This window comes from Camelus dromedarius, chromosome 31, assembly GCF_036321535.1.
Source record: "Camelus dromedarius isolate mCamDro1 chromosome 31, mCamDro1.pat, whole genome shotgun sequence".
NCBI lineage: Eukaryota > Metazoa > Chordata > Mammalia > Artiodactyla > Camelidae > Camelus > Camelus dromedarius.
In genome coordinates this window covers 18,815,929-18,843,426 of record NC_087466.1, presented here as the reverse complement: position 1 = coordinate 18,843,426, position 27,498 = coordinate 18,815,929, and the positions used below count along the sequence as shown (strand labels likewise).

Sequence of the window (27,498 nt, the reverse complement as noted above, 5' to 3'; positions counted from 1 at the left end):
CATCTCTCCCCTAACTCCGAACTGTGTTGGCATCCTAGTGCACCTGCTTATCTGCCTGGAGGGAAAGGGTCAAGTTTGAGTCACTGCCGACCAGGGCCCAGCACACAGGTGGTGCCCAGTGACTGCCAGTAAAGCCGACATTTCCCATCCTTGGGCATGACTGCTCCTTGATGAAGCAGCTCTCACAGCTCCGCAGACAGACAGTCCCCTGGAAGAGACAGAGCAGATAAAACAGAATGCCTGAGACAGAGATCCAGGGGGTGGAGACAAGAGTGGGAGAGTAAGGGAGAGATCCAGAGACAGGTCTGGAAGGAAGGGACCTTCACCCAGAGACTGAGACCTGGGGACAGACCACAGAGTGCACAGGAGAGAGTGAGCCTGCCCACTCAGGCTTTTGCTGTTGCTGTTAAGCAAACAAGACCTTAATGATTTGTTCTCTCCATATCAGGAATTTTATTTCGCTGAGCAACTAATCCTGGTAAAAACCGTGAAACACGTTAAAAAGGAACAGAGTGGGGAGGAGAGTCAGACGAAACAAAAAGGAGAGAACGTTTGCCTCCAGGTCGGTCAGTGGGGTGAGGTTTGGTACAGGCTTCGCTAGAACAATCATCCCACACCCACTGCCCCCGTCAGCGGCTCACCCAGGGCCGAGTTTAAGGTACAAGAGGAGAGGAGGAAGTGAGACTGGACAGGGAAAAAAGAAAAAACTCCACTCGGGGAGGGAGTCTGATCTGAGACGGAGAGAACTGCCCAAGTTGCTGGGGGGAAAGGGCCCCAGATGGTTCTGGCTCCAGCCTGACCACGAGCTAAGACAAGTCAAGACAAAGTTGCAATTCACCTGTGGGCTGACCCCTCAGAGTCTCTGCCACGGGCCAGAGCCTCCCAAAGTCAGGGACGCGGCAAACTGGCGTCCTCAGCCAGGACCCAGGCCAACACCACCCGCCCACAGTATCCAGCTGGTGCTTAATGAATGCAGCTCTCATGACCATGGGAGGCAACCATCCCTGTGAGCAAGTCCTGCACAAAGTCAGGGCCACACGGTGGTGCAGGAGGGGCCAGAGCTGCAGTGGGGGACCTTCTCACCATCCACCGGGTTTTGCTTTTATTGTAATGCTACAAAATCACATGGTGTTCATGATTTGAAATTTTTTTTTTATTTTCTGAAATGGAACCATTGTACATTGTACAAACCATATCTACTGATGGAATAAATAAGTGAAAAATTATACTGCTGTACAACACACACACAAAAAAAAAAAGTCGTAAGAAAAAAAAAATTAGGTAACGGTGAAAAAAAGGTCTTTATACCTCCAACCAGGTCCTTGCTGATAACGAACATTCCAAACCATGACGTCGTTCGTAATGGGAGGTCACCACCCTACACGTCGGTCTACTGCCTTCGGGTTATGGGTGTAAGTGCCAGCACTTTGTGGAATGTGTAGCTGCAGCATCCCCAAATTCAAGTTTTTGGGGGAATAAGTTTGCCCTGGGAGCCCTTTAGGCCGCGGGGCCTCGGTGTCCACGGAAGGCATTCGCTTAGGACCCCCGGCCCTGGCTCGGCCGCTGAAAGGTTTTAGGTTCTGTGGTGGGAGGACGGGGTGGGGAGCAGCGGCTCCGGGGGGCGGCCGCGGCGGGGAAGGAAGCACGTCTGGATTTTTGCAGTCTCGTCATCCCGCGTGGAGGGCCTTCCTGGCCAGCGTGGATGGAGAGCAGGGCCGCGGGCAGTCTGCCTGGCGTGGCCGTGGCCGTGGCCGTGGCGGGGCCCGGTCGGCCCCGACCCCTGGCCCATTCCTACCTTCAGGCACTTCAGAGAAAAACAAATGACAGCCTCAGCATCGCCGATGTCGTCCTCAGTCGTCCTCAGCCACGTCGGCTCCCCTTGCCTGTCGAGAGAGGACCCTGCTGTTTCCGTGGGTGCGTGTGTGTGAGATTCTCCTTCAGCTGTCTTGGTTGTAACCCCTCGTTTCCCAAAAAGAAGAGGAAATTAATATCCAAATTCATCTTTCATCAAAATGGAGTTCTGCTGCAAAGAAAAAAGTTAACTCTAACTCTACAGGATCTGGAGGTAAAGCCGCCTTGAGAGCTAAGAGGTAACGCAGAACACAGTTCTCCACAGAACTGACCGCCTGAGGGGCAAAATTCATAAGGATTTTTTTTTTTTAAGACAGAAACCTTTCGGTATCACTAACGTCAACATTAAGATTTTCAAAGTTTGTGTTTTTTTTTCCTTCCCTTATTTCAGGAGACATTTTTGCATGAGGTATTTGAAATTCAGGAACATTTTGATTCTTCTTGAAGTGCAGGAAATAGATTGGCTCCCTTAAAAAAAAAAATCAGAGCCTCACCCTCGGAAACTCTTAGAAAACGGAATCTGGCAGACACTTCCCATGGTGGTCAGGAGGGACCCACACGTGAAAGGCGGCACCCGAATATGCACCAGTTAGCCGGAACAAAAACAAACACGAACGAACGAGCAGGAAAAACAAACAAACAAACAAACAAACAACAAAACCCGGAACCCTCCCTCCCCCCCGTACAACTCGAAGGGAGTTGGAACTCCAGTGCAGTAAAGAAAGCTCAGGAGAAGGGTTAAGGTCTGAGGAGTCTGTATAGGAATTAAGAGGCCTCAGAACCAAGCACGTAGGCAGTTTGTCCAAGGGGGGGCATCTCTGTTTCAGTGAGAGGAAGCTGTCCCAGTGCAGGTAGGGGATGGAGGCGGCGGGGAGGGACCCGATGGCCCCTTTCTGGAGAAGTGCAAAGCTCTCCAGTTCCTTGGTGCCTTGTTTCTGGTCTTCGACGCCCGTTCCCCACCCTGGGAATGAGATGCGATTCAACTGTCGGCTCTGGGAGTGGGGAACGTTATGCAGAAGCAAGCAGATTTTGGATTCTGGCCGACCACAATCTTGCCTCCCCTGCGGGTGGGGCCGGGTGGAGGGGGGAGGCAAGGGCAGCAGGTAACTGTGGATTTGAAATCCAAGCGACGTCCTATGAGAGAAAGTTCAGCACCAGCCATTCCTGCCATCTGCTCCCTGCCTCCTCCGCCTCTAACAGAGACAACCCTGCAGTCAGCCACAGAAGCCATTCCGTCTGTCTCAGGAGAGGTGGGAGAAGTGGTGTGATGGGGGCAGAGGGTGGAAGTGCCAGAACAATAGAAGGTCTGTGTGTGTCCGCTGGGCCGCTGTGGGCTTGGAAACCTCAACCTCAGACGCCCCGAGGAAGCTCTTGGGGACAGTCGCCCTGACACCGGTGACTCCTCAGACCCTGGAGGCTGGTGCTGCCCCTTCCTGGGGCTCTGGGCGTGCCCCTGAGACCCCTGAACCTAGAAATCAGGTGGCTGGGGAGGTCCTGCTCTTCTGCAGCCTCGAGCTCTCCTTCTCCCTGCCTGGTCCGCTCCTGATGCTGAAGTCCTGGGACAGGGAGGAGAGAGATGCAAGGACCGGGGCAATGGCTGCCCGAACTGAACCAAGAGGGCACTTTGCAAGGGGAGATGCAAAACAACCAGGAAAACATGCCAGAGGTCACCTCAAGGGCACAAGGCACAAAAAAAGAAAGCGGAAGGAATCAGTTGAACAGTGAAAAGCCCCGACGAAAAAGTGAATTCCTGATTGGTACCACCCTCAAATAGCTTATATCGTTAAATAGAGAAGTGGGGAAAAAAAAAAATACAGCAGCAACACAAATGTAATCTTGGCTTCAGAGACAGTGTGCAGACGCTCCTGAGCTGTCACCCCGCTTTCCCCAGGACAGTCACTTCAAGATTCGAGTGTTTCACTTCACAGCAGAGAGTTCTTCAGTGTCTGAGAAGTTACGCCGCTCTAGGTTTTCTTGGATTCGCACTTGGTAAACTTGAAAAGTTAGTAGTTCCCTTCGCACCCGACAGGGATCCGCTCGGGTGATGTTGTTTTAGAGTTAAGCCTGCTGACACGCCTCCTGTGAGACGGGGACAGAGGGCTGAGCTCGGCGTCTACATCTCCTCAGAGTTTTGTTGCGAAGCCTCCAGTTTCATCTTTTTGGAGGGTGGCACTCCTTCCAAATCCTTGGGGGAAGAGGAAGAAAAGAGAAACACAGGTTGACACCCCAGGAGAGTGACTCAAGTCAGCAGGAGGTGGCAGGTCAGCCCAGGAAGGCACGGAGGGTGGGCGTCTGTGGTTCTGACCCGTGGTTCTAACTCTGTGGCCTTTGTGTGGACTTGAAAAGGTTCGCAGATCCACGGGGCGCCTCAAACCCAAACTCCTCCTGTGTCCACTGAGCCCAGGTCACCCATCACTCCGCCCCTTGTGCCTCTAAACTCTCCCTGCTCGCCACACCCACCCGTTTCCCCATGACCAGTCTCCCAATCTCTGTAACTACAGGGTAATTATCTACGCAGGGTTTCAGGTTTACCTCTCCAAGCTCACAGGCTAGACCAATCTGGCCGTGTTGACAACTGCTCACCCAGGGCTCAGCACAGGAGCCTGGCCTGAGGCAGACACCCAGCATTTGTGAAATGTACACAAGTAAGTTATTCTGGGGGAAGGGTCCGCAGTTGCCACCAGATCCCCAAGAAGTCCCATGACTCGAAATTTAAAAAGGTTCAACACTCACTCATCCGCCGCTCCCTCGACTTTCTCACTGTACCACCTCTGGCATCTCCAATCTAACCCATCACTGACTCCAGTTCCTGACTTTGCCCATCCTAACCGGCGCTCCCGCTGCCCTTTGCCTGGGATGCAGCTGCGCGGTACCCTGGGGTCCTCCCTTCTCTGATGCCCAGCCTAACAGTAAGTTCCCTCAGCTCCATCTCAAGAAACCCTTGGCCCACCCACTCTCCCCTCTGTTGCCGCCCCATCCGCACCTGAGCCGCCCTACCCTGCCTTCAGCATAGCCCGAGCGATCTTCTCAAAAGAGAAATTGAACACAGACGAAAACCCGTGGGCACGGTCCCACTGACCTCAGGACAAAACCCCAGCTGCCCGACAGGCCGAGAAGCCCTCTCCCCTCGTCTTGCCGCGCTCCTCCTTGTCCGCCAGGCTCCAGCTCCCTGGCCTCCCCTTCCGTTACTCAGGGTGGCTCCTGCCTCCAGGCCTGTGCACCTCGGTTCCCTATGCCTAGAAAGCCTGCCTGCGCGATCCTGATTTCTCATCCCTCAAATTCCAGCTCTCCCCCAGCTCCCCTTGGCCTCTGCCCACATTAGGCTTCTTTGCATCACCAGCTCCCATTCTCCTGGGGCCAGAAGCACAGCTCTGGGACCCGCTGGTGTCCGCTGCACCCCGGCGCTGTCCCTGTCTCCCCAACCCCATCAGGAGCCCCAGGAGGGCAGGAGGGACCATGTCTGCTGGCTCACCCTGGGTCCCTAGTATCTGGCTGACTGCCTGGTACACAGTGGGTGCCCAAAAAACGTTAAATAGAAACCCCTGGGCTTTGACGCAGGATGTCTCTGAGTTTCTGAGGCAAACTCTGAGACCAAGTATCGCACGGAGGCAGGAAGAGCTGCCTCTCTTTCCTTGCCCTTTTTCTTAACACAAAAGCAATAAAAGCTCAGTCTGAGTGTAACACGAGAACGGGGGCCACTGTGCCTTCCGAGGATGGGGATCCCGTTCAGGGGAAGAGCTCGTGTGTGGTGGGGGACAGTGTGGGAGCCCGGGAGCAGAACGCGAGAGGCTGAGCTGCTCTGCCTAAGGGAGGGAGCAGGGGGAGGGGGGAGGGAGGGGGTGGGGAAACATTCTTTTTTAAACAGAAGAGGCTGAGCTTCAGTGTCAAGCTGTCTGCTTCACTGCCCCGCACCCTTGGTCTTGCTCACACACCCAGCAGCTCTGGAGACAAGTGGCGGGTCTGCGTGCACGAGAAAACGGCCGAAGAGGTCCCGTTGCAGGTCTGGGTCCCCTGGAAATGGGTGTGGAGCTGGGGGCACATCAGAATTGAAGCCCCCTGGACTTTCCAGCACTAGAAGCCTCAGGGTGTGGATCCAAGTTCCAAGCCGGTCTTTCCTCCACTGGGTTCAAGAGGCCAGGAGATCCCTGATGACATCCTCGTGTGACCAGCGCTACCTCAGCCTTTGATCTCTGTTGTATTTTTAATCAAATGGGCTCATGCTCTGCTCGAGACTCTGCCTTGCTTTTTTCATTTCACATTGTGAGAGTACTTCCTTTTTCACTCTCTGTACGGAAGTCAACACATTCTTTAGAACAGCTGTTTTACCCAATCGGGCTGTTTTATACACGACCCCAGGTTTATCTCACCCTTTCGACAAACTGAGGTTGTGACCGACCTCCTACCACTGCAAACACATCTTTCATGGACACTGCCTGTGTCCTGGGCCTTCGGAGGAGTGTTCTGTAGGATGAGAGGGAGTTGCAGATCCAAGGGAATGAAGATGTCTAGTCTGAGAGTCTGGAATCTGCTTGAAGGTGCCGCAGAGTACAGACCAAGCCCTGTCCCTTCTTTCTGCTGCTACTCGTTGCCAGTTTCTCCCCAGGTAGGAAAATATTCAGCAAAGTGGAAACAGTTTCACTGGTTGAGGTTTTGACGCCTCTGTGTCCCTAGTCCTCTTAGATGAGCACAGAGGGCTGACAGTAAAAAATCAGAATGGGAGCCAAGGCAGCACTGAGGCTTCTCCTGCGTCCAGCTCTACGGTAAGTGTGTTACCCACGTTCTCCTCTCAGCTGCACCCTGGCCCCAAGACAGTACATTAGCCCATTCTGGCAGCTGGAGATACTGAGGCTCAGCGTATGCCAATGGAAGGACCTGGGATTCGAACGCGGGAGGTATGCTCTGTCCTGTCCACCGGGCTACCTGCTTCTGCACTAAGTCAGACTAGATTCTGGCAAAGAGTGACGACCCAGAAAGGGGTCCAAGCAAGGGGCGTGTGCTCAGTTGCAAAACTGGTCAGTTGTAAAATTCCAGAGGGAGATGCACCCAGCATTTAGGATTCTGAAAGACCTCTCTTCCCAGCTCTAAGGAAGTTGACTTTGGGTCACTGAGACCAGGCAATGCTCTTGTGGACTCAAATATACAAAGTGACGATGCTGAGGCTGGGATAAAAGACCCTCCCCAAGGGCCGGGCCCCTGTGTCTCGTCCTTCACCGTGGCCCCCGTGGCCAGCCTGGGACACAGAAGGATGCTTGTGAATCCTGCTCAATGAATACAGGACAGTTCCAGTTGTCCAGAGAGGAAACAACGAAAAAACAACAAAACACCTTTCAACGTACCCCCAACACCCCAATGGGCTCCCGGCCGATCCGGCTGCCCCTCTGAGACCTCGAGCGAGGTACCTGAGAGATTGTGGACGTCTCTGCAGCCAGACCCGAGTCCCCAGACGGCTGCCGTTCTACTTGCTCCGAACTGTTCACCGAGTTCTCCATTGAGGACTGTGAATTCTGCTCGTCAGAAGCATCTGAGGGAAAAGCAAGATGACAGAAGCTGTTTTCAGACACGTGAGATGCGGAGCCAGATGGACCAATTACTAAAAATACCTGGCACTGGGTAGTTTTATGGCCAGGCGGTCTGTCAGGACTGCAAGGAGCTGGGGGCTTGGGAAGCCTCTTGCTTATTTTGGGGGGGATGTTGTTTTAAGTAGCCAGGCCACACACTAGCCCTGGGGCCTCCAACCCTTTCCCCTGCACACCTATTACCTGCCCAGGGCCCCACAGGCCATCTAAAGGATGCTGTGGGTTTTGTGCTGCGTGCACCTGGCGCCCTCTGGTGGACACAGCACACTCCAACCATCATGGCTGCTGACTCCTCCCTCTTCCATTCCCGAGCCTGCCTTCTCCAACTGGGGAATCCAGAGGTAACTGCCCCTCTGTAAACATTTGTCTTGGTAATATGGATATTTTTCTGTTTGCCTGAGCAATGACTTATCATTGCAAGAAACAGAAAATACAGAAAAAAATAAAATCACTGATTATCTCATGCCACCCACGGCTACCATGCTACTAACATTGTAGAGGATTTATTCCCATTTTTCCAGATATTTTCTCCCTACGTGCATACAGTTCTCTACTCTCCCCAAATAGGATCCCATAGTATTTTGGAAGAATTTCTCACATCCTTAAAAATTCTGTAAGTACAAGAGTCTGCAAGATGGCTGCGCTGCATTCTATCAAGCAATCACTTATTTAATGAATCTTGTTTCGCCAGCTATTTGGGCTCTTTCTTATGCATCAGTCTCCCTGCTCCCCCCACCTTTAGCAGAAGGAAGGTGCAGACCTTAGCAGGCTGTGTGCAGCTCTGGAAGAAGAGGTAGCAGCGGTTGCACCTGAAGCTTATTTTGGGCGCAGAGCGCACGGGGAAGCGGGTGGGGCAGCACCAACCCACCCAGGGCCCCGCTCTGCTTGCACTCAAGACATCAACAACATATGTCACCCCAGTTTTTAAAAAGCGCGTTACAATACTCACGAATGCCTTACTTTCTGGGGTTTCTGAGGCAGAGGCGTAACCAAGGGGAAAACAATTCCAGGCTTAAGTTTTAAAGTGAGCAAGAAATCTGGGGCATGCGGGAAAGCTGGCAGCGCTCCAGGGCCTGAGGCTGGAGGGGCACAGAGGGGTGGGGACCAGGGCAGGAAGGAGCTGCAGCCCTCCTTCCAAGGATGCTGACCTCCCAGCCCATCCATCCCAGGTTGACACAGACTCTTACTCCCCAGGCCAGCAGCCCTGGTCTCTCAAGGGCAGTGCCAGGAGACCTGACGCCCCGCCAGGGTGTGGGCAGGGTTTTCCCGCTGCCACGGGAGGGTCAGGGATCCGCCCTCACCAGGGCTGGGCTCCGCCTACAAGCTGGTGTCTCGGGGGACACAGGGCTGACAGACATTTCTGGGTTCTAATACCAATACTGCCTCTGCCACTTGCCTCCTTCGGAAGCCAGCCTCTCAGTCTCAGATCCCCACCCTGCGTCAAGTCAAGGTTGACAACAGCCACCCTGTTGTGTGCAGTGAGGATTCAATGGAATGACAGGAGAGGTACCCAAGCAGCGAAATGACCCCAGATGGGAGTAAGTGTGGGATTGCTAGGGCAGAGAACCAAATTCCCCAACCACCTGACATTTCTTCACTGTTTTTAGTGTTACCTTTAAAATCCGTATTAGCACAAGTTCCTCAAGAAGTTAAACACAGTATTCCTGCACGACCCAGCAATCCCACTTCTAGGTACAGACCCAGAACTGAAAACAGGCCTTCCAACTGATACTTGTGCACAAATGATCAGAGCAGCGCCACTCACGATGGCTGAAAGATGGAAACGGACCAAGTGTCAATTAACAGATGAATGGATAAACAAAAAGTGTTCCAGCCACACAGCGGAATACGATTCGGCCATAAAAGGAGCGAAGCACTGACACAGGCTACAACGCGGATGAACCTTGACGACATGATGCTGAGAGAAGCTGGATACAAAAGACCACATTCTGTATGATTCCACTTCTATGAAATAAATGTCCAGAAAAGACAAACCCATAGAGACTGAAACCACAGACTGGGGGTTGCCAAGGGCTGGGGGGAGAGGGGAGTGAGAGCTCAAGGGTGCGGGGTCTCCCTTTGGGGTGACGGAAACGTGGAACTAGACAGAGTGATGACTGCACGACAATATGAATGTGCTAAATGCCCCTGAACTGTTCACTTCAAAACGGTTACTTTGATGCTGTGTAAATTTCGTCTCAATTAGAAAAAAAAAAAAGGGAAAATCCACACTAATGCTATATTCTATCTCATATCTGTGTTTCCTTTACAGACATTTTCAGTTGTTACCATCCTCCCCATCTCTGACCACAGCTCCCTCTCAGCCTGCATACTGAGATTCGCAGGGTGAAGAGGGAGGTGGGGCCCCAGATGCAGGCTTAGAAACCACAAAGGTGGCCGATCACCCAGAGTCATGCTGACCCCTGCCCGGCCCGAGAGCTCAGCGGGGACTGGCCTTGCTGCCTGTGGAGCATTCAAGGCCTCGGTGGGGCAGCCTGATTCTTAGCGAACGGTGCTGGAATGCACCCAGAGGACATTATTTTCCTGGGGCCTAAATTTAGTCTAGGGAGTTTGGACATTATGTCATTCCCTGAACTCACTCGGTAGTAAACAAGTTCAAAGCAAGGTCAACAGCTGGCGGCCAAGCCACCCGGTCTCACAGGCAGTGAGCCCCACCTGGGGAGGCCTGGGGCTCAGCCTCGTGCCCTGTTCCCACGGGAGCCGGGCAGCCCCGGACAATGGGCAGGTAGGCTGGGCCGATGGGGTGGTCTGGCCTGAGCAAAGCCGGGCAACTGTGCCGGCCTGGAGGCCTGGGGTGGCCAGGAGAGGACCCAGGTGTGTTCCCACCTGGACCTAAGGAGGTGGGTGGGGGTGGCAGTGACCCAAACATGGCAGTTATGACCCAAGACGTAATTCCTCCAGCTGAACTTTAACTGGCCCTTTAAGGGCAAAAAAAGACCCAGACATGGGAGAGAGCAGGCCATGGCCAGAAAGCACAGAGGACGGGTAGAAGCCGGGGCCCACACCTGGCCCCCGTGGGTGGAGATGGCTCCCAGCCCATCTTCCACGCCAGCCCCGCCGAGCACGCTGCTTCCTTTCCTGCCTGGTGCTTGCCCTGCACTGTGACCCGACAAGAGAGGCCACTTTTATCTGTCTCATTTTATGAACGAGGAAACAGGAAGGCACACAGGAGGTGACACTGCCAGCCCAAGGCCACACAGCTAGCAAGTATCGGCCCAGAGGTGACAGCTCGTCTTGTGTCCACAGCCCTGTCCCAGCCTCTCGGCTCCACCACCTTCTGCCAGGAAGGCTCGGGGGCCCCGTGGGGGGACGAGAGCAGATGCCCATGTGCCGTACACAGTGGAAGGCTGCATCAAAGCCCCGGGGACAGTGGTTCCCAATGGGGAGATTCTGTCCCCCACCCCCTCAGGGGACACCTGGCCCCATCTGGAAACATTTCTGGCATCACAACTGGGGCTGGAGCATGCTACTGGCATCCAGTGACAGGGAAGCTTCGCAGTACCCACCACGCCCGGGACACCCCCACAGCAAAGAACTGCTCGGCCCCAAGTGCCGACAGCGCAGAGGCTGAAAGGCCTGCTCTGGGGGACAGCCGGTCCCTGACCAGCTCTCTGGAGGAAGCCCCCACAGGCCTCACAGATGCTTTAAGCCCCTGCACCCTCTGACTCAACGGTCCTCCCCCCAGGGCCGGGTCCTACACAGCCACTCACACCTGAGCCGAGATGTGGAGACACGTAGACGAGACTCTGCAGAGGAAAAAGAAAGAACCCATTCGACCACCAACGCGGAGACTATTTAGGTAAATCGTGGCACGTTCATGTCATCGAATGAAAAGCCGGTGAAGAGAGTAAGCCAAACAGGTGTGTCCTAACATGGAACCATCTCCATGGTGACCGTTAAGTGAAAGCATTCTAAAAACAGAGGTTATCAGCTCAGATAGATGCTTGTAGGTGCAGAGAAACTCTGGAAGGCCATAGAACAGGCTCAACAGGGGTCCACCCTGAGGAAGGGAGGACACTGGAGAGCTGGGGAGGGGTGCTTCAGCCTGCATCCTAATTCGGGATTGTTTCTCGTGTCCTGCATCCCCAACCCTGCCCGGAGGTCCGACTGGCACGTGGGTACCTTGCCCGCACGGCCCCAGGTGCTGCCCTGTGGTTCCTTCTGCCTGGATTACTTGGTCTCCTCCTATCCCTGCTCAGCCTTCAAGCCCAAGTCAAAGCACCTCCTCCAGGGAGCCTTCCCAGAGGCCTCCAGACCTCCTTTCTGTATAGCATCTGATCACGAACTCAAAAGCCCCCTTTGGGGCCAGGCAGTGCCATAAATGAGTCAAGCAGGCTGTTTAATTCAGACACAAATAAATGTGCATCCCCCAGCCTCCTGGCCTCTTACTTTTCTACTCTTGGTAGAGAAAGGTCAAGAATTTTCCTTTTACATCTATGACAAGAAAAGCAACAGTGATCACGGGGTAATACACGGCAACTGCCTTTGGCCTGAGTGTCAGAGGGACAAGAGGGAGTGGTGGGGAGTGTGGTAACGAGTGAATGTAGGTCCTCTCGGTCTTCCCTGGAGGGGCAGCCATCTCTGCTCTAGCTGGTGGCTGCCTGATGGAAACATAGGTTCAGTATTGCCAGATCTTCTGACTGTACAAGAGAAGCTAGAAACTGATCTTACTTTAAGTGAAATTGTTCAATTTTTAAACTTTGGCATCAAGTTCCAATTAAAAATGAAACTACCACTGGGCTCCGTGGTCACACCCACATACCACATGCTGGGTCTCGTCTGTAGACTGTCATTCTCAGTGTCAATGCTTGTCTGGCCTGTAAGTTCTTGGGGGTCAGGAGGTGGGACTCAGCTGTGACTGAGGCCTGGGGCGGGCATGGAGCCTCGCTCGGGGCTGACACTGGGGACGTGTGCAGAAGGGAAGGGAACGAGATGTGAGTTAATCTGCAGCACAGGATGGCCTTCTTCCCGAGGAGAAGCATGTCCTCTCGGAGCACCAGGAAGCCCAGACTCCTAGCCAGCCACCTTGCCCCCCCGGGTAACAGCACATCAGCCCGGATGCCTCCCTGGAACCCCAAAGCCTGCCCTCAGGCATCAGCAGGCACCCCAGACTCAGCCGGCCCCGCCCTGCCACCGCCTCTCCCATCAAGATGACAGTAAAGTCATCCCTCTGGGCCGAGAGTCGCCCCGAGTCCCCTCTCTCAGCCCAGGCACCAGCCACCAATACACTCTCACCTCTGCCTTCGAGACAACCTCCGGATTAGACAACCAGGACCTACTGTTCATTTTCTTGGGTGTCACATAAAGAGAATGCCCTTATTTTTAAAAGATACTTAAAGTGCTTAGAGACAAAATGTCGTAAGGTCTACAACTTAATGTCAAATGGCCCCAGAAAAAAATATTTTTAGGCAAAGCAAAACCAACCAACCAACCCACCCTCCCTCCCCCCAAAAAGCCCAAAGAACAAACACGCAAAAACAGTAAATATTAACAACTGGAGAGTCCGGGCTGTGGGTACACAGGAGAGTATTATACTGTTCTTTCCATTTTTCTGTATATTGGAAATTTTTCATTTAAAGACCATCCAGAAACCCCAAAATAAACAAACCTGTACATACACATGCACACCCACACTCGTCCTCCACACTCAGACACTCCTCGCGGCCTCCTGCCCGCCCTGGACAACCGCAGTAGCCCCCTCACTATCTCCCTGCCTCCACCCCGACCTCCCCATCGCCTGCTCTCAAGCATGGCCACCAAAGTGATCCTTCAGATCACGGCACTCAAACCCCCAGCGGCTCCCGCCTCACTCGGCATACAAACCAGGGTCTGAGAAGGGCCCCCACACTGGAGGCCCCACCTCCTCTCTGACCTCATCTCACTTGTTGAGCTTCTCGTGCCCGCTTCTCCAGCCACACTGAGCACGCTCCTGCCACAGGGCCTTTGCACTGCCTGGGACGCTCTTCTCCCAGGTATCCACCTGGCTCGCTCCCTCGCCTCATCTGAGCCTCATTGGCTCTAATGTCACCTTCCCAGACCATCCTATTTAAAATGGCAACCCCTCCCCATAACACGTCAAGACTTCCCACCCTATTCCCCTTTCTTACTTTATAACTCTCCAAAGCACTTATTTTCCAAATACTAGATTTTTTAAAACTGCCTTACAAGAAAACAAGCTCCAGGCACTACCTTTCTCCTACCATCACCTCCTGAGGGCTGGCACTTGGCAGGGCCTCCTTAGAGACCCATCCGGCTGCCTGGCTGGAGGCCCGCTGGAGACAGGCCCCTCTGAGCCCAGCTCCCGAGGACACTTACCTTCGGCCCCGGGGAGCTCCTTCCCATCGGCCTGGGCCTCGTCCACCTTAGCGTCAGCGCCGTCGCCGGGCACAGCCACGCTGGGCTCGGGAGCGGGGCTGGAGTTGCTGCTGTTCTCCTGTTTGATGGGGGACGCGTCTGCGATGGAGCTCTGGTTGCTGTTATCATCTGCATGGGGTGGGGGAGCGGGGGGAGGGGGGCACAGAACCACAGGCTGAGGACAGGTGGGTGGGACCACAGCTTCCCCGGGCCTGTGCGGCTGCACCCCTCTCCCTCCCGAGGCCTCTGAGCTGGCCCCCCCGCCCAGGGCCGCCCCACACTCCGGCCAGGCCAAAGGGTCTGAGGGCTGGAGGCTCGCCTGACCTCCTCCGGCCGGCTCGCTCGGGCAGCCACCCACAGACGGTGGCCCGGCACATGTCAAATCTTCAGGGGACACCTGGCATCGTGCAGGCCAGGCTCCGAAGCAATGCAAAGCCCGAAGTGTGTTCCCACGAGACAACATCGCCAAAGCGTTTCATCAGATCTGATCAAGCTCTAGAGCAATCCTACTTGTACACAATAAAAGGGAGAGGAACAATTCTACGGGACTGCCAGCCCAGGCCAACAAGTCAATACCATTAAGAACAAAGCAGCAGCAGCAGGAAAGCTCACTGTCATTTTACAGATTAGGGAACTCTGAGAGACCGAACTCAGCACCAGCGTGAAGTTTATCTGGATGCTATTGGAGTGTGCCAGCTCTGAGAGACATCTGGGGACAACTGGGGAATCTGAATACAGTCTGGAGTTTAAAAGTAAGAAATTAATTTTGCTAGGAGTGATAATGGTACAGTGGGTAGACACAAACGTCACCTGTCAGTGACGCACACTGAAGTGTTTAGGAACAGACTTGAATGGCATGATGCAGGAAATGCGCTGCAGAGCGCACGGGCAGGGGCTGCACACCACTGTCAGAATCCCCTGAACTTTGCACCCAAGAGCTGTGTATTTTTTTTACACGTAACCTATATTTCAATGAAAAAAAACACTTTTAACAGATAAGGCAAACGTGGCCCAATGTTACGAATACCTAAGTGGGAGGCACCTGGGGTTCAGCGTACTATTCTCTCTGCTGTTCTCTGTTGTAAACACCTTTTACAGTAAAAAGGAAAAAGAAGAAAGCTCACCAGGTAAAGGCGTCAGGGCCTGCGCTGGGGACCCCAGGGCACGTACCTCCTTGCCCTGGACCCCCTTCCTTGGGCAGAGTCATTTTAAACTATAAATACCCATGTGGTGATTTCAAAAATACTGCTCCAGTCTTACCTGGCTTTTCTGGGCCACGCTGTGCCCCCGGGACCAAGGCCGTTATTGTAAAAATGAAGGTGGGTGGGGAGGAGGGGAGGGGAAAGGAAAGGCACCTCCTCCGTCCAGGGCACCGACACGAGCCGCGCACCAGGCAGGAGCATTTAGCGGCACCTCGTTCAGTTCCAACAACCTACTAACTGGGGAAACTGAGGCTCAGCAGCAGAGCCCTTGGCTCAGGGTGGTCTGCCCAGCTCCAAACCCCGAGCCCGTCCTCTGCCTCAACCTGGCGAGGAGGTGCCAGGCAGCCCGGCAGCCCCGACAGGGTAAGTTGCACCTGATTTTAAGTGAATTTTGGGGCTTACGAAGAAAAAGATGCACGTCCTCCTGATTCACCTTTCAAGGATGTCTTAACTTCCTCGCTGTGCCAAGGTACATATGTACGTGTGTGAGGAAACAGAGAAGGCAGGGGCTCAACCCGTGGGTCCCCACACGGGGTTATGCTAATTAAGGGCAGTAAGCGCTAATGCTTAACAAAGCCAGCTGCCCCGAGCCTAGCCTGGTAACCCAGTAACAGCGCGACCCTGACATCTGGGCTGACCTCAGGTGGATGCTGGAGACTAAACAGCTGGATGCCAGCGCCCTCTCCCAGCCGTCTCCTCCTGTGCCCATCCTCCCGCCTTCCAAATAACCCTCGCCTGGCCCACAACGTCCCCTGTGCTTTCACCCCCACGTGCCCTGCAGTCAGACCTGGTCTCTCTTGGCTGCACACATCCTGAAATGGAAGGGGAGCGTGGCTCCTGAGTTGGGGACCGGGGTTGCTCAGCATTCTAGATTTTTCTGGAGTGTTAAGTCTAGGCTAGTGGCCATGAACTTGAATTCTGCCTCCTTCAAAGGACCTCAGATGCCAGCACCAGCATTTATAAACAACTTCCTAACTCTGGGCAAGTTACATCACCTCCCTGAGCCTTAGTTTCCTCATCTGTGCACAGGAGCTTGACCCCGGCATTAAATGAGGTGATGTATGAAATGGGCTTAGCGAGATGCTTGGCACATTGTGACGGTTTCTTAAATGTTAGCTACTGACTGCCAAGGCCTTAAAGGGATTATCTTATTTAATACTCACAACGACCTTGTGAAATAGGCATTACCACCCCCATTTGACAGACTTAAAACAGACAAACCCAAGGCTACATGTACAACAACGAGCCCAGAATCACACCGTGATGGAGTCAGATGTGAATCTGGATGGGATCTTGCTCTCTGCTCTAAAACGTTCTCGCTTGCAATTCTATGAATTGACTGAAACTAAGCCAGACCAGGGGTCTCCTCGATTCCCAGAGAGTGGGGATGCTAACCAATGCCAGGGGGACAGAGTATGTCAAAAAAAAAAAAAGGGAAAAAAAAGTCACCAGCAATGTCAAAACAACTGCAGACCGGCTAGCGCGTGTCCTTAGCCTAGACTTGATCAGTGGGAAACTGGATATAGCTTTCGAAATACGACAGCAAAGGAAGTTAAACTGTCGATGTGGAAGGGAAGGTCCCAGGGTCCCAGATTGATTAACTTGAAGTCAGAAATCCCGTGAGAGCTTCCCAGCAGCCAAAGCAAAATAGGAAATGGGAAATTAGAGTCATTTATATGATACGTCGGGCCTAGGAGGGAAAAAGACAGATACTCTAGAAAACCTGCTGGGCACACAGGACTAACAGAGTATCTCCTGTGAGGTGACACAAGTTACTAAGTGAGAAAGAGGTCATGTTTTATGTCTCTGGCTCATTTTATGATTCTTGGCTTGCTGGGCTGGGTTCTCTTCCGCTGAACCTCCTGCTTGGCACGGAGGCCTCCGGTCCTGCCCAGCCCTCCTACCCCTTGCCTGGAATACGAACCAACCTGCTGGTAAAACAAAAACATGACTGACCAAGCGCTGCACCATGGCCCAGGGGCCTGGCAGGAGAGGGGCCGGCGGGCCGGCACGGCAGGGCACTCACCGTGCATGTCCATCATGCCCGGGGAGGAGCTGTTCTCCGGAGTGGTCACCTCGGAGCCACACTTCTCATCTTTCCCCTTTTTCTTGTTCTTGTTTTTCTGGAGGAGAAAACGGTGCAGAAACCGAGTCACTGAACCATGTGTGTGTGCGCGAACAAGCAAGACCCCAGGAAATGGGATGAATGTTTTATTCCGCTGGGAGCCTCCACATCTCTGGAGGGCTCTCCTTGGCCTGCATCTGAACACGTCCCATGAGGGGCCTCACCTCCTTCAGAATCACAGGGCCCGGTGGAGCGGAGGCTTCTGGGGCTGCAGCCCCTGCAGGCACACAGACACCCAGGCTGGGGGGAACTTCCTCTGGGGACAAGGCCACGGTCACCCTGCCCGGAGCAGGCACCGTGATGCCCAGTGAGGGATGGAAAAGACAGTTCACATGCTTCCACCATCATCAGGCTCCTGGGACCGCCCTCCTCAAAGTGCAGTCAGCTGACACCCAGAGTGACCCTGGAGGCCAGGTGAGGGGGTACCCCAGGGAGGAGAAGGGAGGTGAAGGCAATGCCTTCTGTGTGCGGTTCCACTTCTTACAGATGGAATACAATCGTGTTGGAAACAATCTAGCTGTGTCCATCGGTAAGGGACTTGTTAAATAAATTACAGAACATTCATTCAATGCAGTGGGAAGCAGCAATCAGAGAGAAGAGGCAGCTCTTTCTGTACCAATGAGGAATGATCTGCAGAAATATCCACGTGTTAAAATATTTCAGTATCTCCGAGACGTATAAAAGAAAGGTGCAGAACACGTGATCAGGATGCTGCCACTGATGGTAAGGAAGAGGATAAATGAACGTGTGTTTACGTGTTTGTTTGTGTGCACATGCTCTCCAGAAGGATAAACAGTGACATTGTCTCCAAGCAAAGACAATGGGTGGGGTCGGCGGTGTGTGCAGGGATGGGAAGCAGATTTATAAAAAAGGTGAGACCATTAAAAAAGGTAACATTTGAAGAATATGCAACCCTATAGAGACAGAAAGTAGGCTGATGGTTTCTAGGATCTTGGCAGGGGGAGGGCGGTATAAGTTTCCTTTCTGGGGTGATGAAAATGTTCTGGAATTACAGTGGTGGTTGCACAACTGTGAGCACACCAACACTGGCGGGCACACTTTAAAAGTGTGGATTTAAAAGTGTGAATTGTGTAACATGTTTTACCTACTTAAGAGAATAAAATTGTCAAGCGTTCCGAAGAAAAAAAATGGTGTAACCATGTTGTTATTGGGTGTTTAAAAACACGAAAAGCTATCCTTTCCCAGTGCAGATTCCTGACTGCAACCGTCAGAGATTTGGATTCAGCTGTCGGGGGTAGGGCACAGGAACCTGCATTTTTGTCAAGACTCTCTGGGGATCAAATGCTCGGCCAGGCAAGGGGGACCCATGGCCATAGAGGGAGGGGAGGAGTCCTGTACATCTTGGCTCAGAGATGACGGCGAGTCAGCATCTGAGCACCGTCTGCACAGCCATGCTGGGCTGAGTTCTTCCCGTATGATATATTGCCTCTGCTCTGGGGCAGAAACCCCAGGAGCTGACTAACACTGCTCCACTGCACAAAAGAGGGAACTAAGACCCTGCAGGTGAGGTCACCTGTCTGGCATCACAGGTTAATTGGGGGTGGTCTGTCCAACTCCAAACCTAGAGCTCTTTGCCCAGCCCTGGGCTGCCCAGTCCTTCTTGACAGCCCATATATTGCATTTTCTCCTTGATCACAATCCATTTGGCACTTCCCTGATGTCTGTTTCATGCTATTCTATAATTATCTTCCCCCAACAAGATTATAAATTCCTTGAGAGCAGGGACCACGTCTTCTCAAATGCAAGCGGCGTTTATACAACACCTAATGATGTGCAAGGCACAGCACGGGCAAGAGCCAGGAGCTGCCTTCGAGGAGGCTGGCTGCACCCTGCTCTCCCTCCAGAACGGCCGGCACCAAAGGCCGTGACGGTCTCTGTCAGTGCCTTGGTGGCTCCATGAGCCAGGCCAGGCCCAGGAGGGACGACAAACACCCGCGTTCTCAGCCCAAGCCGACCCAGCCAGCGGCCAGCGTGTGATCAAAGGAATAGGAATGGAGCCTCAACCCTGCAAGGAGACCCAAGACTTGAGGGCAGATCACTGGAGACGGTGGAGAGAGGCTTAGCCCCGCCTTATGGCCCCTAGAAACCTACCAAGCATGACCACGGTCACGACTAGAGGCACATAGGTCAGCATGAGCCATCTTCCTGGATGAGAAGGCTGTTTGCATGGATGGAGAAGGTATTCCAGGCAGGAGGAACAGCCCAGGCAAAGGCCTGTAGGTGGGACCATTCTGGATTTTGTCTGGAAATGAGAGTAGCTGACCTGGGGAAGCTGAAAAGCTATCTCTGATGTGGGGCAGCTGCCTGTGGTGGATGCCTCCCTGAAATCAAGCACAGCCACTGGGGCTCCCCCTAGTGGTGGTAGCCACAATCCCTCCTGGAAACCCTACCCCCGCCCCTCTAAATGGTCCATGCTTCTCTGCACCAAACTCTCACTCTAGGGTCACCCATTACCACCAGCTCCAACCACCAGAAGGCTCTCCAGGAGTAGAGAGACTATGTGCTTTGGAGTCAGACAGACCCAACACTTGCTGTGTGACTCTGGGGAAATGGCTTCACCTCTCTGATCCTGTATCCTCACTTATACAGAGTGGATAGAGAGCTCAGTTCCACAAGGTAATGCCTGGAAGATGGTCAGGTGCCCGGAATGGCGCTACAATGATGGGGGAGGGTCTCCCTGTCTGGGGGGGTACCACCATATCCATCCCAAAACCATAGTGCCCAGGGTCTCAGGGAGGGGACACCTCTGCACTAAGGTGTGTCCCCACTGGTAAACTGTGGGGCTCTCAGCCCCCAAGAGATGATTTTAGGGGACATTTCCCACCTCTCAGAGGGCCAAACTCTGGGGCTGGACCATGGGGGGAGGGGCCTCTCCAGCCCTAAGCTGGGTCCTCCTGCTGTCCAAGGGGCCTTGGCCCCAGGGTCTCTGCACAGTGGGTGGCAGCAGACAGCCCCCTCTCCCTGTGGTGGGAAGGAGCATGGATAAACAGCCCCACCCCAGGGGACCAGCCCTACATACTCACATCGTCAACCTTTGGCTCCGTCACAGGGACCCACTTGTAGATTCGCAGGGACGTGTCACCCACTGTCACCCACTTCTTCTCCCTGCAGAGGATGAGGAAGAGCCCATTACCAGGGGGCTTCTGGGGGAAGGCTTGTGGGGGGCACGGCCGCACTCCCCTGGAGCAGCTGTGACTGCTGGGCTGCTCCGGGGGAGGGGGGGCTACGAGAACATGCTCCAATCACACAAACGAGGGTTGGAATCCCAGCTCTGCCACTCGCTAGCTGGGGGCCCCTGGGCAAGTCACTTCACGAGCCCGAGCCTCAGTTTCCCCATGTGGTTAACAGGCTGCCATGAGGATTACGTGAGACAAGGCATGTGGACACTTCCTCGTGCCTGGAAGGAAATGCTTGGTAAGACTCGGGGTGGGCAGGGCTGCCACTGGGATGATTCCTCTGGATGGAGAGACTCAGGCCCCTGGTTCCTCCAGCTTTCGCCCCACAGAGCCAGTGACCTGGGCCGCCCAAGAGAACTGGGCAGCGGAAAGGGCTTCACACCAGTGGTGGGGGTGGAGGTGGGGGCGGGAAGGTCCTCACCAAGAGCCCCCAGGGCTCGCCCTGCCCTCCCCGCCATGCCCCTGAAGTCGTGGGAAGGAAGCAAGAGCAGACAGCATGAGTAACCGCCCCAGGCTCTTCCGGGCAAATGCCAGTTAGATCAGCCAAGGGGAACGGAGAGCAGGGGCCAACCTGCACACCCAGTGGCCTCAGACCCAACAGGGTCCAAGTGTTGATACCGAGGGACCGTGACAGGGAAGCACAGCTGGCCGGGGGGTCGCTCCCAGACCTGACACCTCTGTTCTGAGATGCCTAGACATGAGCTTCAGGGTCTCAGCTCCTAATGTCTGCAGGGCTGCTTCCTACTCACCCCCAGCTGCCTCCAAAACTCCTGCGGGACAGTGCCCAGGGCCCCTCAGCTGCCAAAGGCAGGTTTATGGTGAGGAGCAAATCACAAGCCATGAGAAGGAAAGGGGGTGCTTGGTCCCCACTAAGGGAAATAACAGTAATTACCGCGCTCTCCTGCCACCACTCTGCTCCGAGCATCATCCTTCTCCAGACTATCACTCCGGCCTCCCAAGTTCGGTCCTTGACCTCCCGCAGTCCACGAGTCAGGTCCTGTCACTTCCTGTCCCTAACACTGGGAGTGATGGCCAGAGGCCGTGTGCCTGAGGACACCGAGGCTCAGGGAGAGCCCCCCCCAGGAAGAAAGCCAGGATTCCAACCAGGCAGCTGGGGCCCTAAAGTCCACATTTCCCGCACCAGGCTCTGCCATCTCGGAGAACTGAGAGGTCACGAGGAGGAAATTAGCTGACTCAAGGGACCACCCATTGGATGTGGGGGCCAGATGCACACCTGCTGTAGGTGGCGTGGTGGCCAGGAGCCCTCAGTGATTTTAGTGACAAGGGTTCCACCAAAGCCGAGAACTACACGTGGCATGAACACCTCTGCTTGCGGGCTGCCAGGCACCTTGTCCAGCCTCCTTACCCATCCCTCAGCCTTGGGTCCCCCCTCCGTGGGAGAGCAGCCCTCACAAGCTGGTGGGACCCATTACCACCACCCAGCACCCCTTCACCACTGCGAGCTCTGGGTGCCCGAGCTCACTAAAAACCAGCTAACCAAAACCACAGGCACTTCCACACCCAAAACTACGCCTGCTCGGGTTGCAAACGTCCCCTGCTGGAGGAAGCTAGGGTCAGGCTTTTATTTACTCTACTATGACCATTTCCAGTGTCTCCTACCTGGTAAGCACTATACACATTTCCGCTCATCTTCCCATGACCTTGCGTGGCACAAACTGTCACCTTCCTCATTTGACAGATAAAGAAACTGAGGCATGAGGAGGTGTAGTCATTCTCCCCAGAGCCAGTGTTCAAACCCTCCCTGTTCCACTGCTTTCTGGAGCAGCCTCCCCCTGATCCCATCCCTGCCCCTTTTAGCCCTGAAAGAGTTAAAGAAAGGCAGGTACCTAAGTTTCCACCCACCTGTCTCCTACCTCCTGGAGGCAGGATGGATGATCCACAACCCCAGTCCTTCCCCACCTCCATTCTGAATAATCAGAAGGTGTCTGGAAGGGACAGGGACATTCCCAGAAACAACCTCGGTGACAAAGCAATAAAGAATCATAATGGGCATTGTGTGCTGAGGGCTTACTTTGTGCCAAACAAGCGCTTTATTGACATGCCCTCTCTCTCGAGAACTGCCTACAGGCCAATGAGAGGGGGACTATTGTCACCCCACTCTATAGACGGGAAACGGGAGGCCCAGAGAAGTTATACCACTAGTTCATGGTCACACAGCTAGTCAATGGCAGAACCAGGGCTGGACACAGGCTCTGACCCCAGAGCCCTTCTGTCATCTGTCTCCCATGAAAAACTAAGAAATGATTCCACAGAGCACATCGGTGGAAGAAGCTGCACAAAGAAGTTTAAATTGCTAAAACCCTATGCAAATGGCCAAAGGCACTCAGTGCTCACAAGCCCTCAACTGCCTTCCTCACCCGGGCCCCAGTAGGTTAGCAAATCCAAGGCTTGATTGTTTAAAAAAAAAAAAAAGTAATTGACTTGCACAACATAGGACACCTCCCAGGGCAGAAAGTGTGACAGATCCGGGCTTTGCAGGCCGCAAGTGAGCCAGGGTGAACGGGTGAAGTCGCAGGTGCTTCCCAGAGAGGTTACAGGTCCCCGCAGGTTCTGAGCTGAGCACAGCCAGGTTCTGGTGCCTCCCTTGGCCCCAGCGGGTGACCTCTGGGCCCAAGTTCCAAACTGAACCCAGAGATTAGAAACCATTCTTCAGTTGCAATTCTGGCCGTGGAAGCTGAGGGACTACAGGACAGAGGGAGAGCGTTAGGAGCCGGACCTCAGGGCTGCCGCCCGGCCGGCAGCCCCGCGGGAAGAGCCAGGCCCCGGGGCTCAGGGGCGTGTCACCAGAGTGAGCACCAGGTGTGCCATCGAGCCGGGGGCTTGGCAGTGCCTCGGGAAACAACACCTGGACTTGGGAGCAGCTGACAGTTCCCACCACAGCCCCCAAACTCATCACCCTAGAACATACAGTCCCCCAATCCCCAAGGAAGGTATTAATCAATATTTATGACGCCTTATATTCACGATGGCAAACAAGCAGCCAACAGGCATGGTTTGTCTAGCCAGCACAGTACTTTTAAAAATTTGGATCAACTGCTAGAGTTAAAAAAAAAAAAAAGTCAGACCCCACATAAAAATTGTTTCTTGGTTATTCCCCAAAACACGACCTGGCCACAAGAGGCCCACATGGCCTGAGGAGCAATGGCTCTCTCCAGAAGGGCCCTGTGGCTCTCTCAGATCCCCCAAGTCTCACCACCTGTGGCCACTGGGCCTGGATTCACCACAACCACCAGGCCACAGCCCAGCCTTGCCACGAAGCTGCCCTGGGCTTGCCCTGAGCCCTCCGGCCTGGCTGGCCCCCCGTAACCAGCCAGGCTTCGGTGCCTCTCTCTTCCCCACCAGGCTTGGGCGCTGGGACAAAAGGACTCAATGAGGTCCCAGCTGTACGAATAGAGCCCCAAATGCCCAGCACAGGCTCCTGTATAAACCACAAGCACCCCTCGACCCAGATTCTCTAGGCCAAGGCCAAATTCTAATATTCCCCCAGGTCCAGGTCCAAGGGATTGCCAGCCAGGGAGACCATCTTGGGATCACCTGACTCCCTCAAAGAGGGATCTGAATCCCTCATTTCACACCCACTTCCCAGGGCTAGGCCCTGATACCATAGGAGGCCTCAGCCTAACTAGGCCCTGGCCCACGTGACCTGCCCTGTGCCTGGCCGGAGGGTACCCCTGGAGGTACCGAGGTGAGGGCCTAGCACAGTCAAACCTCCGCCTCCCCCAGGGACGGGTGGGAAGTCTCAGGGAACAGGCCTCTCTGTCTTCACAAGCCACTGAGGGACCCTTCAGACCAAGGTCCCAGGGGTCCCGGGCCTAAGCCTACTTGGAGGCTCAAGCCTTTGCCTCCCGCCCAGAGACTGCCACTCCCCTGCTCCTCTCCACACACCCACTGGGTCTCCTAACCCTGGCCCAGTTTCCCAAAAAGGGGCTCAGCATTTTGCTCTTCCTTCAGCCATGTTTTGGCAGCCTCACAGTCGGCCTGCCTTGCTGGGATACCACACAGAAAGGAGAGGAGAAATGGCCGGCAGCTACGGGCAGAGTGGCCACGGCTGGCTGCTGGCTTTTTCCAGGGGCAGGGAAAGCGTTGGGCTGGCAAAGTGGGGGATTTTTAGGGGTCACTCGGGCTGAGGAGAAATACCAACCTAGGCTTACAGGCTGAGTGGTATGCCAGGCACCTCTGTTCTGGATTTAAAAAATAAAATAAAATCAGGATGCCGAGTTAAATTTGAATTGCAGACAAACAACGAAAAAAATTTTTTAGTACAAGTATGTCCCAAATAGTGCATGGGACATACTTACACTATAAAAGTATATAAAATGTTATTTCATTGTTTATCTGCAATTCAGATTTGACTGGGTGTCCTATAATTTTATTTGCTAAATCTGGCAACCTAGTGTCTCAGCCAGTGGTGAACTGCATGGTTGCTGGCCACGCAGTTAATAAACAACCCCAAACCACAAGGACCGACTGGAAGACGCATTCTAAAGGCACAATGAGGGTGAGATTTGGCTTCTCTTGGCTGAGGAAACCCAGGAAATAGGGTGGTCTTTTTAGCTCAGAATAGGCAGGAAAAAGAAAAAGAAAAAAAAATCAGCAAAATGTAAGTTTCTACCTTACAGTAAGGACAGCATTTAATGACCACTCCTGTGTGTAGCATATGTGCTTCTGGAGACATGACATTATTCCAAGAGGAGAGAAGGCAGCAGAGACACCCCTAGCCGCCATGGTCAAAGAAGTTGCATGGTTAGCCCAAGGTCACAGCAAGGAAGTGAACTGGAAGCCCAGCCATGAGATCCCAAAGCCCGAGGTCTTTAGAGGACTTGACACCTAGTTTCCCAAAACACAAAAAGGGAGGGAGACCCGTTCTCCCCTCTCCCCACGCAAACACAGGCCTGGCCCACAGCAGGCACAGCGGGCTGACTGCTCTGGGCCCCCTGGGGTGGAAAACCCCAAAGCTCCATCTGCCCTCCCTGCAGAGCAGCTGGCGGGTGGGCACTCCAGGAGCAGCTGTCAGGGTGCAGGAGCCTCTGCCAGGCTGGGAGCCTGGGGCAGAAGGCCCCAGCACACGTCCCGCAGCACAGAAATGCAGCTTGCCCCCACCCCTGTCTCACCTCCAGGGTGGTGACAGAAGGGACTCAGGCCCAGACAACAGTTCTTTCTTTGCACAGGCACTAAGGCAGGGGACAACTCCAGCCTGCCCTCTGGGAATCCCGCAGGAGAGGGGGTTGTGGGCTTGCTTTCCTGTGTGTGTTTTGGCCTGCAGCTGTTTCTGCCATTTTTAAATGGCCCCAGTCCGGGCACTGGGCGCCCTGCGCACCAGGGGAGCTCCCACAGCAGGCAAGACTTGGATCGCAACTTTGGAAGGCCTCCCCTTCTCACGGTTCTGAAAATTCTTTGTCCCATTGGAGCCAAACCCAGCCCTCCGCCGGGCATCCGGCCATCTGCAGACAGCCCTTTCCATAGGAGGCCCGGGAGCACGTGGACTTTATTGATTTTCCTCTTGCCTTTTTTGTTGGGTTTGACTCAGAAAGGACAGCTAACTTGTGACTCGGCTAGACTGGAGGCTCGCCCCCAGTGGTTTTAAGAGACCGAAGCGTTTCTCAAGAAATGACACCCCCAAACATAAACGGAAGCCCGCCACGGGGCCTGCTGGGTTTTCAGGCTTTAAATAAAGGGTCAGGACGAGCCCGCGGGCGCTAACACTCAAACGCCGTGGCGGCTCCTCTCCCTCCCTGACCCTGGTGAGGCCGTGGGAAAAAAATAATAAAGTTGAAATCCGGTAGCTGGGAGTTTTCAACAAGTCTGCCCCAACCTGGCGATCGTCTCGCGCCTCGGGCCTGGCCCTCGGGCCGATTCCGAGACAGACCCGGACGAGGCCGGGGAAACGTTCAGTCGTCTTAATTACAAGGCCACGCCGGTCAGAATCTACCGAGAGCTGGAGAAACCCGCACGGCCGACACCGAATCCCCCTTTGCCCCCCGCGCAGAAAACAAAAACAACGGCTCTCTCCGCAAAACAAACACGAGCTCCTGGTTTTGGACAGGCAGACGCGGCCCAGGACCGGGGTCTGGCCCCAAACATTCGCTCGCCCGAGTCCCCACGTCCGGGTCCGGGCAGAGCGGGGCGGGAGGAGGGCGCCCGGAGCTCCGGGCCCCGCGGCCGCCACCGGCGTTTCCTCCTCGCGCTCGCCCCCATTTTTCTTTCTCGCCAAGAGCCCTCGCTCCAGGCAGCCCAAAGCGCTAAATTTAAACGGCTCGCGCTCTGCAAACTCCGCAGACTCGAGGGCGCCGGGCCTGGGAGGCGGGGAGCAAGCGAGCGAGCGAGCCAGCCCGGGAGGGAGGGAGGGAGAGAGGGAGGCCCGGCGCGGGCAAGGGCGCGGGGGCCGGCGCTGCGCCGCCCGGGGAGCGCGAGGAGGAGACGGAGACGGCGGCGGCCCGCTTGGTGCCTGCACAATGGAGCTCGCGCTCTCCCCTCCGCCGCCGGCATCACGGCCCCGGCGCGCGGGAAGCCGCTTTCATGTGACTTGCACAAAACGAAATGGCTTCTGGGGCCGGCCCCGAGCCCCCCTCCCGGGAGCTGAGCGCCGCGGCGGGGACTGCCCGCCGCTCCACCGCCCGGCCCGGGGCGCCCGCCGCCTCTGGGCTGCCGCCGCCGCGCCAGGTGGGCGACAAACGGGAGCGCACCTGGGCAGCGGCCACGGCCCCCGCCGCGCGCAGGTGACCCGGCTCGAACGCCGCCCTCCCTCTTCAACTCCCGGGCCCGCGGGCGGCCCGGGGCGATGCGCCCCGCCGGCTTTTTGTATCTGGTGTCGGGACTGGGGGCGGCCGCGGCGCGGAGCCGGCGAGCGAACGAGCGAACGAGCAGGCGCCTCCGCTTACCATTTGCGCACTTTCTCGATAGCCGCCATGACCCTCTTGATATCATCTTTGGCCCGGCTCCTGGTCTCGGCTCGAACCGACCTGCCCGACATGGTTCTGGCGGGGAGAGAGAGGCTGGGGGAGCGCGCCCGCCGGGTCCTGCTCGCGCTCCGCGGCGGCCACACTCGCGCCCGCCCGCCCGCTCACTCACTCACACACACAGACACTCACACACACACTCGCACACATACACACACACACACAAAGCCTGGTGCCGCCGCGAGCCCGTGGCCC

General features: G+C 55.0%; 1 protein-coding gene across 1 annotated transcript; it reads right to left on the bottom strand.

Moving 5' to 3' along the window:
- Window positions 1-1,131: 1,131 nt before the first annotated feature.
- Window positions 1,132-27,498, bottom strand: BCL7A (BAF chromatin remodeling complex subunit BCL7A). The gene is made up of 6 exons (XM_064481251.1): window positions 27,226-27,498; window positions 20,174-20,255; window positions 17,031-17,127; window positions 13,764-13,931; window positions 7,251-7,372; window positions 1,132-4,036 (listed from the first exon to the last, which is right to left on the bottom strand). The coding sequence occupies exons 1-6, from the start codon at window positions 27,315-27,317 to the stop codon at window positions 3,965-3,967; spliced, it is 633 nt and encodes a 210-aa protein (XP_064337321.1). The 5' UTR covers window positions 27,318-27,498; the 3' UTR covers window positions 1,132-3,964.